This window comes from Cucurbita maxima, unplaced genomic scaffold (assembly GCF_002738345.1).
Source record: "Cucurbita maxima cultivar Rimu unplaced genomic scaffold, Cmax_1.0 Cma_Scf00010, whole genome shotgun sequence".
NCBI lineage: Eukaryota > Viridiplantae > Streptophyta > Magnoliopsida > Cucurbitales > Cucurbitaceae > Cucurbita > Cucurbita maxima.
In genome coordinates, this window is record NW_019272026.1 from 893,205 (window position 1) to 908,109 (window position 14,905).

General features: G+C 37.9%; 1 protein-coding gene and 1 long non-coding RNA gene across 3 annotated transcripts in view; one reads left to right on the forward strand and one right to left on the reverse strand.

The window, feature by feature from the left end:
* Positions 1–2,867, forward strand: part of LOC111485381 (cell division cycle 5-like protein) — a 13,304-nt gene extending 10,437 nt beyond the window's left edge. For both annotated transcript variants that reach the window (XM_023132247.1, XM_023132248.1), the window contains exon 4: positions 1,638–2,867. In XM_023132247.1, coding sequence (XP_022988015.1) covers positions 1,638–2,540 — 903 coding nt within the window. In that variant the 3' untranslated portion in view covers positions 2,541–2,867. The remainder of the gene's footprint in view (positions 1–1,637) is intronic.
* Positions 2,868–5,200: 2,333 nt separating this feature from the next.
* Positions 5,201–7,500, reverse strand: LOC111485549. The gene is made up of 3 exons (XR_002718685.1): positions 7,383–7,500; positions 5,616–5,618; positions 5,201–5,210 (listed from the first exon to the last, which is right to left on the reverse strand). It is a non-coding gene; the product is annotated as an uncharacterized LOC111485549 (long non-coding RNA).
* Between the last annotated feature and the right edge of the window lie 7,405 nt (positions 7,501–14,905).

Genomic DNA, 14,905 nt, shown 5'->3' on the forward strand with positions numbered 1-14,905 from the left:
TTTTTTTTTTTTTTTTTTTTTTTTTTTTTTTTTTTTTTTTTTTTTTTTTTTTTTTTTTTTTTTTTTTTTTTTTTTTCAGGTAGTATTGCATTGGGTTTCCACATGTTCTTTCAGTTCGTGAAATCCTGTGTGTTCAGAGTGCTCTCAAATCTATTTTTGGGAAGATTATTGGATGGGTGGCAAGCATATCCTCGCTTATATTAAACTATTTGATAAGATGTTGCATGACCTCTAGATCTTGACAAGGGCTGCTCACTCCCTTCCTTCTCTTCGGGTTTTTATTTCCTTCTAAAGAGAGCTTGTGTGATATTGGTAACTTGAGGTGGCATAACAAAGTCTCGTTGACATAAATTACTCTAGATTTCCTCATCGTTATCATATATCTGATTTGAAACTCTGCCTTGTGGCCCCGGTCATGCCTTCTAGCGATGGTCTCACTTCCTTCTTTTCCTTTCATATTCATCATGGTTTTTCTGATAGCAAAATGACGGAAGTGTTAACCCCTCTTTGGGCGTATGGTTATGCCCCTTTGGTCTCTTGATCCTTCAAAGGGGTGTATCTCTATTTGCCATCACATGTCTGACCCCACTCCTGATTGCCAATTGTCGTTCCCTTTCATTGCCATCGAAGGTTGAAATGCCAAAGAAGATTTCGTAGCAGGTCTTGCTTGGGAAGTGTGAAAACCTTGGACTGAGTGCTGAAGTATTCCTCCTTTGAACGTGTTAGTTTTCTCAATAGACACATAAAACTCTCAGCCAGCAGCTCCAAAGGTGGTGAGCAAGCTAGCAACCCAAACTAATGATCGAGATCTTCCTCTTGCCTCCTATAGAGAATGCATCATTGCGAGATCAAAATATAGAAAGAGTGCCTATGCATGCGATCCATGATCTTAACTCAGTTGTAAAATTTGCAAACTATTTAACCTTCTTTGGAATTTGCTAAAATAGTTCTAGCTCCATGCTGGTTCCCATAGTGCTCCATCTTGACTACTTGAGAGTAGGTAATATACTTCCAAAACATTTTGGCAAGGAAGAAAAAAAAATGACTTGATTGTTTATATTATGTGAATGTGAAATGAATTTATTGAACTCCTATTCTATGTTGTAAATTTCTCTGTTGTGTGTTTCCTGAATATGTGTTGATGTTATTTCATCGGACGGTCATTGTAAAAGGAAAAGAAACCCGTGACTGTTTTTTTGTTATCTGGTTTAAGAATGGAATCTGCAAAACTTTCAAAGGTGAGTTTGAAGCATCTCAGTGTTCCTGAAAAAAAAAGAAGAAAAAAGTCATGGCTACTTCTAGTGTGCTCAAGTTAAAATGGGGTATCAACGTGTCTTTAGTGTCAAGTTGAATTTGTTTTTTACTTTCTGATTTTTTATAGTTCAGTGTTCTGAGGGTCCTCCCATTGAAGTTCTTTATCACATTTAATGATCACTACTCTTTCAACAAATTCATTTCTTTAGTGCCTGCCCTATGTGCTTGCAGGCCGCCAAGAAACAGTGTTGGGCTATTACGAGAATTCATATAATAATTGATTAATTGTGTTCTTTTTTCTGAAATGTTTATAAAGAATACAGAATAGTTTCAACCACCGTATGGAACTTGGAAGTCTAATTTGTTATTTGTTTACATTTCAGACACGGTCAAAACAAAGCCTTTGGCCACAAATTGAGGCAACGTTCAAGCAGATAGACACTGCAGCAACAGAGCTGGAGTGCTTTGTGGCTCTTCAAAAGCAAGAGATGTCAGCTGCTTCGCACAGGATTAGTGGTATCTCAGAGGAGGTTCAGAAGCAAAAAGAGCTGGAGAGAACTCTGCAGCTACGTTATGGTAATCTTTTGGCGGAGTTGGAAAAGATGCAGAAAATCATGGATGATCGCAAGGCACTGGCACAAAAGGAGGAAGAAATCGCAGCGGAGAGTCGCGCTCTTCAGTTGGCTGAGGCTGAGGCTGAGGCTAATCAATCCGTAGGAGAAAAAGCTGATAATAGTTATGAATCCATGTCTGCATCAGCAGTAGTCAATTGTGAAAACTCTATGCCCGTTACCTCAGCCCCCAATGAATTAACGGGCGAGCAACTGAACTTGTCCGTGAGACATGAACATGGCACATCTAATGCCATGGATATCGATGCAGAGAAAGAAAGTGCAGTGGTGAGCTCAGATATTGGCTTAACTGATGACAAACTACCTTCTGCAGTGGAAGAGAATGCATCACTGCCTGACAATGGCTTTGAAGATTCTGATAAAAGTCGAACCATTGATGTTCCTTCTCAAGAACTCTTGGGCCCTCATGCAAATGGCTCTCCAGACTCTATTACCGCGGAAAATAAGATCAGCAATGAGTCAGTTGATGGAGCAGCTATTCAAAATGTAGAGTGTAGTACCAATAATGTGGAGGAAGTCGAAGATGTTGAAACGCAGCAGCTTAACACTGAAGCTGAAAACTCAGAGTTTCATTTGACTAATCTCGATTCTTCTGCTGCACCTGCATCTTCTAATGAGGATGGCCCTCGTAACGAAGGGGAAGCAACGGAATAGAACGTCTAGATGATGTAGATGATTCGGGTTGTGTTGGCTTGTTTTTCTGGTTGGATAAGAGAGGAAGAGTTGTTGATTCCATGAAATAGTGTTATAAATTCAATGTGTAAGAAGAGAAGAGAAGAGAAGCTGCTGGGATTGTGACCGCCATAGGGGTTGAGATCTAAATTCCCATTGGAAAGCTGCTTGTTGACATGACGGTGTATTCTTTGAAGGCAGAGATGAACTTAAGATGATGCAAAAGATTTGTATTCCTTTGTTTTTATAGGATTTTCTTTTAAGAAATATCTTATGAAAGCTTCATATGCAAGAGGAGTTTTGATGACATTTCACTGATTCATTTCTGCCCCTCATTTTATCAGGTGTTCACACATCAGCCAAGTTGCCTTTTTTTTTTTTCTTCTTCTTCTCGACGAATATGGGATGGAGAATCAAACCATCGATTTTTAGGATGATAGTTGATGTTTTATTACACGAGCTATGTTCGAAATGTTGATTTACTTACAAGTCAATAAAATGATTTGTTAATGATTCTTATAAAAAAGACTCCAAGCTCTTGTTAATTTGTGTCCAAATTTGTTCGAAGTTGCAAATTTGACTTCCAACTAATAAGGTAACATGAGCATGATTGTTAATATAGAAGGAAAGAAAAAAGAAGCAAGTTTCTTTCTATTAATAACATAATGGTTTTGTTCTAATCCTAATTGTTCCAAGGTATTGAGTGTTTAAGAGTATATAAATATAATGGATAGACTCCCATGGTCTCAAACACTCGACTGGACTGTGTGTAGGAAAATTAAGTACACATCCAAGTTACCGGTTAGAATAGCTGTCGTAGGAGAATAGACTGTTATGACAAGTCTCATTCATGAAATTATTCATGAAATTGTATGTATTTGCATTTACTGAGTATTTCTTAAAATACTCAAGTCATTGCCTACTCTATTTTTTCAAGTAAAGGCAAAGCTCCCCTGTACGGCGACGGTGTCATTGTACCTAGGAGACCGTGGCACATGCTTAAAATAGTTTCACATTTTAAATTCATAGACTATAGATTCGTATAGGTTCATTGCATTTATATTTAGTAGCATAGGTCATTTAACTTTATGCTATTTTCTGTTATTTCAATATGCATTGTTTTGTTTCAAAAGCCTTAGAAGCGACGTGTAAGAACAAGTTCAAATGAGGTATTCCGCATTAAATGTTCATGATATGTATACAGGAGATCGTAAGTAGAAAATTTAAGGTTGTTACATTAGATCATGCTTATTTCACTTGTGATGTGTGGTCGATTAAAAGAAATCTTGTGTAGGTCTTGGATTTGGGCTTTGGTAGCACAATGAGGAACAACCAACCTTGGTTTCCTTCCAATTTCTTTATTTGAGCTATTGTACGAACGCGAAGTTTGGATCTAAAAAATTTAAAGAGAGGTCGATAGAGAGTAGAATCAGAGGAAGGAGAACCATAAAAAATAAGGTGTTAAGAAACAACCATAAGTTGTGGGCTATAGAGACTCAAGATTGAGGCTTCAGAATTAGGGCGATTACTCAATTATGAGAAAATGGCAAGAGACAAAGAGAGAGAGGGTTTGATGTTGGCTATGAAGAAGAAAGAGCAGTTAGAGGAAGAAGAGGGCAGAAACTGAAAATGTAGACTCTAGGGTGTATTTTAGACAAAAAAGTAGAAGGTCGACGGGCTTGTTGAGATTCTGTATATTTCTGGTGAGAACGCTGATGAGGATCCTGAGATTAGAGTTTCTGTGAAGGATGAAGGACGAATTGGGAAGAAAATGAAAGAGACTATATTGGCTAAGGGGAAACCGATTGTGTTGGAAAAGGTGAGGTTGTATGCACAAAGTAGGGGGAAGAGTGGGCATGCGAAAGATGATTTGAAGGCCTAAAGGGTGGAGCTGCCTACAGCAGCCATGGAAATTGCCCTTGTGGAAAGAACTAGATAAGTTGTAACAGTCTAAGCTCACCACTAGCAGATATTGTCCATTTTTGATCCATTACGTTTTGCTGTCAGCCTCACTGTTTTAAAACGCGTCTACTAAGGAGAGGTTTCTACACCCTTATAAGAACATTTTGTTTCTCTCTTCAACCGATGTGAGATCTCACAATCCACCCCCTTGAGAGCCAAAGTCCTCGTCGACACATTGCTCAATGTTCTAACTGACTCTAATACCATTTATAACAGTCTTCTCGACCTTACAAAGTTTCCCAACTTCTCTTCAAACTTGTTCCTCGTTTTAAAAGTGAGGTCGGCGTTCACCACTTTATCCATCTTTTGAAGGAACATGGGAAAACATTACATTTGTTCAATTAAGCACCACATAAAACTCTCATTTATTCCCTTTTCTTCCTTTTATATCTTTTCATTACTTTACCCTTTAACCTTTCCCAAATTCTTTCCAACTCGACGCTTTAAATCATGGACTATGACGTGGACTAGCACGAAAAATACAAAAAATAAATATAAATCATGTCTTTATTACATTACGATGATTAGAGAACAAGATACAAATTTAAATAACACAACCCTTAAACATAAGATTAACGCCCCAAAACGACTCTCTTTTGTGACCGTGCAACTCCCAAACGCTCCCTCATCTCGACCAACAGTCAGCAATCACCTTAAAGTGAAAAGTAGAACCTGGTGAGTATAAACATACTCAATGAGCAACCTACTATCGTCTCTCATCACATCTTTATCCTATTAAGTTATCATGGGTTTTTCTCTCAGTTTGAGGAAGTTTAGACCTAGATACTGCAACTATATGAGCTTTTGGTGAGACCTTACAGTAATAGGCTCTCATATCATCGCATCTCGGCTCATTCAACTATTTTCAACGTGAAGTGTTTGTCTCAACTAGTCAAAATCTATACTCTTAATCGAGAAAAAAAAAAAAAAAAGTTATGGATAAGGTTAAGGATTGGTAGTTAAGATTATTTGTGTCTCCTTGTTAGAGGTGTCATTAATAGATTCCACCGTTTTATTGACACGTGTACAGCCTTTTCATTTTTTGTTTCTCATCCTATTCCGTACGATGACGTGGCTTTTGTCGTCCACTCATACACACTTCCATATCTTCCTTTCTCTCTCTCTCTCTTTTTCTTTTTTTTTTTATTTCTTTAAATGCCCATCAATTTTGGAATATATTTTACCTTAATTTTCTTCAATTTTATATTTTCTTTAAAATTAAATATCAAAAAATATTAATAACCTTTAGCTACAAATTTGAAAATAATATTAACCCTCTTAACCTTTATTAAGAATAATCAAAATTTTATAATTTTTTTCTAGAAATTTAAGGATATTAATATATTTTTTGAAAAATTCTTATGAGTTAATAATTTGATATATTTTTTGAAATTTAAGAGTAATTATAAAACTATTCTTTGCAAATATTTTAAATTCCAAAAGTAAAAATTACAATTTATTATTATTTATTATTTATTATTTATTTTTGATTTTTAAGAAAATAAAAATTATTGGAAAAAAAAAATTCAAAATAAAAAAACAAAAACAAAAATTCATCGGTTTATTAGTCTTAAAATTTCAAGTGGGTTCTTATAGTTTGGAAATGATTTCATTTATCACCATATAATAATATATATTTTGTAACGACCTAGGCCCACCACACTAGATATTATCTTTGTTGGACTTCCTAGGCTCTAAAACTCGACCTAGACCCACCACAGCAGATATTGTCTTTGTTTTGTTCTCCCCTTCAACCAATATTTGACATTATAGTTGAAGTTAGATAAAAAATATAAATGATAACAACTTGGATCCATAATAACTTCTCTTTATCATTTTTTTTTCCACTAAAGAAATCATAATGTTTTGTGTTAATAATTAATATTGGGTGGGGGCACAAGGAATCATTTTGGTAGCTAAAATATCACTATAGTTTATGTGGATTCTTTGCTTTGCTTTAGGCCTCTCCTCGAACAAAATACGTCTCCCCTTAATCATGGCTTGGATACCATGTTAGACGAACACAGTCTCATTCATGGCTTTGCTTTGAGCTTCCCCGAAAGATCTCATACCAATGAAGAGTATATTCTTTGATTATAAACTCATGATCATTCCCTAAATTAACCAATGTAGGACACTTTGATCATACAAGAAGTAGGTAATATGGTGATATTGTACGAGAATGGAGTAGACATGGAGTGTTATACTTTGTTATTTAATATAATTTATTTAAAATTTAAAATTAATTTTTTTTTTTTGTAAAAAAGGTTTAAAACGGAATTAAATTTAAAATATTCCACCGATAAAGTGATTGATTAAAGAACCCAAACTCTATATTTTAAATTATTTTAGTTAAAAAAAGCATAAAAGAAAGAGGAAGAAAAAGTGAAGTGTCCTGCAATTGTACGTTACACTGTCCGGCCAAATCACCTAACTCAACCAACATATATATATATATATATATATATATATATATATATATATATATATATATATATATATATATATGTATGTATAAAGACATATTCATATCCTTAAAGCATTGCCCATATCTTATAAATAAATAAATAAAAGTAAATTAATTCATTACCTTTTTTCTCCACCACTAACTTTTATACATATATTTAAACAAAGCCAAAAGTTAACCTAATAAAATGGAAAGTAAAAGATAGAGTAATTAGGCATCTAAATATGGGTAAGTTAATAGTATGAAATTGCACTATGTGCTTCATTCTTCAATGCGAGTTTGTTGATATCCTAGGTCAACCTTCCATCTTCGCGATTTCTAGAAGTTATTAGCTCTACCCACCGAGAATAAGTCGGCTTTTGAATTTTGAAATTAGTTAAGGTATTCATATGTACTAACATATCATAGTAGAGAAGTATCCCGGTGCACATGACATACAAAAATGCATGAGGTTCTCATAGTTTAAAATCATAGCATATAATAAGAATCATTTCGTTCTTCTTTTCTTTCATGTCCTAGTACGCATATGAGTCATGTATGTGTAGTGTCATGGTCGTACTTCTTCAATCATGTGGCGTCGTGATCTTGACACGCTCATGACAAGTCTTAAGGAGGAACTCAAGCTCCATTCACATTTTTCGCCTGACTTTGTGGCTTCGTCGGACTGTCAACGAGGTTTGCTTTCACCAATCGAACATAACTTGTACGGAATCCAAGCTTGTTCGGTCACACAAATCGTTCGTGCGTGCATATTCAATCGTGTGCAACATAATCACATCACATCTCATTGTCATCTCGGTTCCCAACAACATAATTCATACATCATGATGTTGTCCCATATCTCGGGACACATCGACCATCTAGGATTGCTTGGACACATCCGTTGGGAATTAACCCATGAGTTGATCATGTCATCCCTGGTAAGGACAAGAGTATGATCAAGTGTTACTCTTGTTGAAAATACGGACACTATGCAGTAGAGTTATGGTGAACCTTCTCACAAAAGGAGAAGACTTGGTGGAGACCAACATGTGGTACCTAGACTATGGAGTAAGCAACCACATGATTGAAGATCGAGATGTTGAAATTAAATTTCTCTGATACCAATTTGTAGAAAAATAAAGCCGCTTCGATACCAACTTGAGAGGAAAAAAACGCTAGCTTTGAATCTAACTCATTTAGATAACTCTCACGAAATTTTAAAGGGGGTGTTGAAAGGGGAGAGACAAAAAGACAGAGAATTCTCAAATGACCTCTCTATTACACACGGTACAAAAATTGAATTTGCTCTCTACTCTCTCTTTCTTGTTTTCTTGTCTCTGCTATTTCATCAATAAGTCAAGCCTTTATAAGCTTTCCTAAGGGGTTGGCCTTAACTACCCATAATTTTCTGACCGATTTTCTGTTCTTTTAGTAATTTTCTCACATATTAGCTCTCCTTCCCTTAATTATGCCCTTTTGACTGAATTGAATTAAAAGAAACAAAATTCATTTAAGTTTATTTTCCAACGCGAGAAAAGTTCAAAAAACTTGATGAGAAGCTCATTGGATACGTGAAGTTTTGCAGTCAAAAGATCCCTCTTATTCCAGTGGAAGAACAATGATCAACGTTTACTAACCAAGGTATACTATATCCCAAACTGAAGAGTAACATTATCAGTCTTGGTCAGATGAGGGAAGAAGGAAGCATAGTGGAGTTAGCGGGCACATTCCTCAGAATGTTCTACAGAAATGGAGCCTTGTTGATGAAGGTAAAATGGTCGCATAACCGCACCAGTACAAGATACTATTGGAGACCAGCTATCCCACCTCTATGTTGATGGCACTCGCAGACCCAGCTTGGCTATGACATGCAAGACTTGGACACGTGAACTTTCAGGTGCTCAAAATGATGAGAGAGAAGATGGGTATGAAGCTACCCAAAATCATACACTCTAACCAGCTATGTGAAAATTGTCTAGTCTCCAAACAAGCAAAACTATCATTCCCAACTCAAATCAGTTTCCTTGTTGACCTACAACTGGTTCATGCAGATTTTTGTGGCTCAATCACCGCATCATTGATTGCTGGGAACAAGTATTTTCTCTTGTTGACGATTATAGTTTTTGGATTTGAGTGTACATACTCAAAGAAAAAGGAGAGGCATTATGTGCATTCAAGAAGTTCAAAAGACTCGTTGGGTCTGATCACAAGCTGAAAACCTTGAGCACCGACCGAGGTAGTGAGTTCTTATCGTAAAAATTCTCAAATTTTTGCAAAGAAGAAGGTATCAAGCGTCAACTCACCGCACAGTACACTTTACAACTACACGGTGTGGTCGAACAAAGAAATGACACCATAATGAACACTATAAAAAGCTTACTCAAGAGCATGCAAGTCCCGACAATTTTCTAGGGCAAGGCTATCGACATGAAGTTTATCTTCTAAACCGTTTACTGATGAAGGAGCTGAAAACTTAGATCCCCTACGAATCATGGTTCAACAAGACACCTCACTTCGAGTACCTAAGAGTCTTTTGTTATACAACACATGTTAAGACTGCAAAGCCATATATCGAAAAGTTAATGACAAAGTTCACTACCCTGAAAAAAGAAGAAGACGCAACAGACCTAAAAAGTGCATCGACAGCGACACCAACAAGTCCACAATTTCATCACCAGTGACACCGAAAAACATAATGAATTTTCTATAACAAGATAGCTCAGGTGAGAGCATAGAAGGATCCCCAATGGAGGATTACCCAACAAAGTTTAGTTCTCTTGCTGAAATTTAGGTGGATACACTTGAAGTAAAATTGGATCCCGACGAGTTAGTGTTGTTCGTGGTTGAGGAGCAGACAACTTATTGTGAGGCAACAAACTGAGATGATGTGACAGAAGACCATACAAAAGGAGCTTGAAGCCATTGAGAAAAACAAGAAGTGGGTGTTTAAGTTGAAAAAGAATCATGAAGGAAATGTCATCAAGCATAAAGCAAGACTCGTGACGAAGGGATTCGTGCAACGACAAGGAGTTGATTTTGAGGAGGTTTTCACGCTTGTGGCTAGAGTGGATACTGTAAGGTTGATTCTTGCCCTAGCTTCTCAACACGGGTAGGAGGTCCATCAATTGGACATATGTTGCCCAACCTGAAGGGTTCTTCATCAAAACTGAAGAGTACAAAGTTTACAAGTTGTCAAAGGTCCTCTACAATTTACTGCATGCACCAAGGGCGTGGAACATACTTCCAGACAAGAGCTTAAAGAATCTAAATTTCATGAAGTGCTCGCAAGAACAAGTAGTTTATACAAGAAAAAATGGAGCTGAAACACTCATAGTTACTTATGTACTACCTTGGTATTGATGGCATCAAAGAGTTCAAGCAACAAATGATCTCAGGTTACTCATGTACTACCTTGGTATTGAAGTGGACCGACCAAAGGAAAGATTGCATCATGCTAAAGCAATCAACCTATACTAAGAAGCTGTTGCAGCAATTTAAGATGGCATAGTGCAACCCAATCAAGTATACATTGGAAGAAAAGTTACAACTCAAAAAAGATGTTGAAGGAAGCTTGGTGAATTCCAATAAGTATAAGTGCATCATCGGAAGTCTAAGGTACTTGATTCATACTCGTCCGAACCTTTCTTATGTTGTTAGAATGGTGCATAGGTACATGGAAAAGCCTACTATGATGCATCATCAAGCGGGTCGGCACAATCTCCATTATGTGATGGGAACCACAAACTATGCCCTTAAGTATCAAAGAGGGCGAGGTCCTAAGTAACTAGTTGGTTTTATCGATATTGATTTAGCTAGAGACAGACAATATAAAAAGCACAACAGGAATGACATTTTATCTCAACGAGTTGATCTCTTGACAATTTCAAAAGCAACGAACTATGACACTATCTTCCTGTAAGGTCGAGTTCATGGCAGCAATTGCGGCATTGTGCCAAGCATTGTGGCTGAAAAATTTGTTGAGTGAAGTGAATAGAAGTTAACAAAATTCAGTAACTCTCTACGTTAACAACAAATATGTAATTGCACTGATAAAAAATTTGGTATTTCGAGAACATAACAAACACATTAACACTCACTTCCATTTTGTTTGTGAGTGTGTTGAGAAAAGACAAATCGTTGTGGAGTTTGTATGCACTAGAGAGCAACATGTAGATATTCTAACCAAGAACCTAGCGAGGGATAAGTCTTCAAAGATGCAGGAGTTGCTGGAAATGAAGAATCTTGAACTAAGTCAAGTTTACGAGGGTGATTGTGAGCTAATAAATTTGACTTAGTAGAATAAGTTACTAACTTATGGAGCAACTATGAGAGAATTTTTAGTAGTTGATAAATTGTGGACCAAGTTTAATGTTTTAGATTTTAATGGTTCTTAACTTGAGTAGAAAGTTTAGGAAACTAGTTACTGTTTTCTTTAATATAAATATTAATTAGATGTATGCTCTATAACAACAACAAAGAGAATTGAAAAGCATAAATGCTTAAGGTTTCTCTATTCAAAAGCTATCTCCTCTCAAGTTGTTTTTCCTACTTTAGTTGTTTGTTTTGACATATTTTGATCGAGGGCTACATCCAACAATGTGGTTGAGAGCTGACACCATAACTCCCTGTAGTATATTCTGAGACATTCTAATCCTTCTCGAGTAGATGTCATTTTGGAGAGTGAACATATATGGTTTCGTGCATCATCTATTGAGTAATTGATTGACACCAAATTTTGTTAGCTTTCATCTTTTATATAAAGAGACTTAACTCAGCCGCATGTTAAAACTCATATCGAAACCTCAACTTCTGAGTCTATGGCCACGAGTCCTACCTTTCCCTTTTCCAGCTTGCCTTCGACACTCGTCTTGCCTCGTTCTCTCAAACCTTACGTATGTCTTGGCTTGGCTTGAATGCACACTCTTGGTGTGTTGGATAATTCACTGTCCTCCTCAATCACATTATGTCACTTAACAATCTTGGCCCTCACATGATCGGATGGCACCACTTATGAGTCGCCCTTTGTCTATCTTGCGTGTGAGGGTCACTGTGGAAATAAAAGCTCACTCTGATACCAATTTGTTAAAATAACACTAACGAAACTGTGAAGGAGATGTTGAGAGGGGAGATTCAAGGAGACAACGAATTCTGAAAAATCCTTTTTCTATTTGTACTTAAATTTGCGTACTTCTCCTCTGCCTTTTAGAATGGAAAACAAACTAATTTATAGGTTTTATAAATGCTAAAATTGGCTATCCCATGTGCACCATTTTCTAACAGACTATTCCTGAAACAAGATTCCTGTTATTGGTCTTTCATTTTTTTTTTTCTTTTTTTCTTTTTCTTTCAACTTAGTTTCAAAGCTCACTAAAATTAACAAAAAGAAACAAAACTACCGTTTTTATTTAAGTGTGTTCCAACAAAACTCCTCTCATAAACTTAAATGCTATATTCAATGATTCCACCTGCGCCGTTTTCGTTTTATCGAGCTCAGTCGTGGTTTCTTTAATTTTCTCTCCTTGTCCTCAACCAGAAACTGAGCTTATCCTTTTCTGATGAGACTTCATTTGGAGCTTCTCGAGAACAACCCATTTAGGACACCAACTTCTCATTTCTCTCGTTCTCAGCCACGCTCGACTCATACGTCATAGCTTCATTTAGTTTACTCAATTCCCTTCGCAAGTCCACAACGACATTTTCAACTTCCATTTTTGCTTCCTCCATTTTGGCTATATCACGAGTGAGTATCTCAATCGTGTGTCGTAAATTCACTGCCTCCTGTTGGACTCGATTCAAGTTCACATCGAGTGAGTCTCTTTCTTGAATCAACATCTCTATATTTTCTCCTCCCTCACTAGCTCATCCACTAGAGCATCAATCTCCATTAACAAGCCATTCTCTTGCTCCACACCTTCTTCAACTTTCTTCACAAGTTCAAAGATTACCTTCCCATTCTCTTCCTTCTCCTTATTGAGATAGGAGAAACTCTCACTAAGCCCAGCAACTTTCTTCTCTAACCTTTCAACCTTCATTTATAACTCTTTCTTTTCTTCTTCCATTTTCTCTTCCATTCTCTGTTAAATAAAAGCTATGTTCCTTATTAGGTTGTTTTGACGTTTCAAAACTTCTGAATTCACGCCAATGGAAGAGGGTAATTCTAGCTGCCATTTTTGGCCAACTTTGGGCAAAGTTCCCACTTTTCTATTTTTGTAATTAGGTTTATTATTTAAAGAATTCAACGGAAGAGAAATAAAACAATCGAGTCTTCACCAAATCTCTCCCTCTCTCCTTTTACTTTTCGCTATTTTTTCCTTCGAAAGAATTTTTCCTTCGGCTAGTTTTTTTTTCTCGTCAACGTTTTCCTCCAAATTGCCAAAGTCAACAAGTGGTATCAGAGCCTGGTTGAAGCCATCGGTAGTATATCATTTTGGAAGAACCAATCTTATCAATAGTTAAGTTGAATAGCTTAAGTGGTTAAAGCGTTGACCTAACAACACACAAGTCTCAGGTTTGAGTGGAAGAAAATGCAAAGCGTGAAAACACACACATTGTTGTTGGGGTCCATCTCAAGGTAAACTCACTTTTACTCCTCCATGCTGTCGCCATCTCAAGTAGGTTCATTCATTTTTTGATGTATTGCAATGGATTCAGCAAAACTTTTCTTATAAGGATAGCTTTTTCTTGATATCTTTGCTTGAATGCACGCCTAAAGCTCCGCGACAACACCGGCGAGAGCAACGGACCCTCTGACCGCAAAGGCGCAAGAAACCATGAAAATCTCGCGGCCGTAAAGATATGTATCAAAAGGAGTCGATCAATGGCAGACCAATCTAGTGCTCGAACTGTGGGAAGAGAGGTCACTCGAGCAAGAATTGTTAGAACAAGGAGAAGGCCGAGAAGGGCCCATGTGGCTCAATCCGAGGAGGACAAGTCAGCTCTCTTCATGGTTAGTGCATGCATCCCCAATTTTGTTTCCAAATCCACGGAGGTGGAGGTAATCGACGACGACGTCGAACTCGAGAAAGAGCTCCAACTGGGCGTAACTGGAGGAGGAGCGAGTGTTCGCTCAGAATCGGCGAGAGGGACGAGCAACACGAGCACCGATGATAGATCCACAGGGCCAACAAAACATATGACCAGGGTTAGAGCTGCGTTCTCCAAGCTCAACTCAGGGATTCGCGGGACGGTGAAATTCAGCAACGGCTTCGTCGTCGAGATCGAAGGGTGCGACACCACCATCCTTGTTTGTCATCAAGGGAGGCGAGCACCGCAAGCTGACCGACGTCTACTTCATCTCGAGGCTCAAGGCTAACCTTGTGAGCCTAGGTCAACTCGATGAGGCAGGCTGCTTCATTCCCATTGAGCGCGGGCTACTCAAAATCTGCGATAATCGATGACGGCTGCTCACGAAGGTTCGGCGCACGACAACCCGTCTTTACATCCTATAGTTAGAGAGATAGAGCAACCCGTCAGTCTCTCGACCAAGTCCGAAGAGGTATCTGGAATGAGGAGATGGTGCACGGTTTGCCGGCAATCAAAGGTGTGAATAAGCTGTGCGACGGGTGCCTCATCGACAAATAGAGGCGCACACCCTATCCATCCTGAACATCCTACCGCGTCGATGAGCCGTTGGAGCTTGTAAACGGCGATATCTATGGGCCCATCAAGCCGGCGACCCCAGGCGGTAAGAGTCTCTTTCTCCTGTTAGTTGATGACAAAAGCCCTTCATGTGGCTGACCTTGCTACAAGCGAAAAGTAAGGCGGCAGAGGCGGTTAAGCGCATTAAAACACGAGCGGAGGCCGAATGTGAGAAGAAGAAGTGAGTGTTGCACACAAACCGAGGTGGAGAATTCACCTCGGTAAGTTTCGGTAAGTACTGCGACGAGTTCGGCATACTACGGCACCTAATAGTGCCCTACTCCCCCCCCCCCCCCCC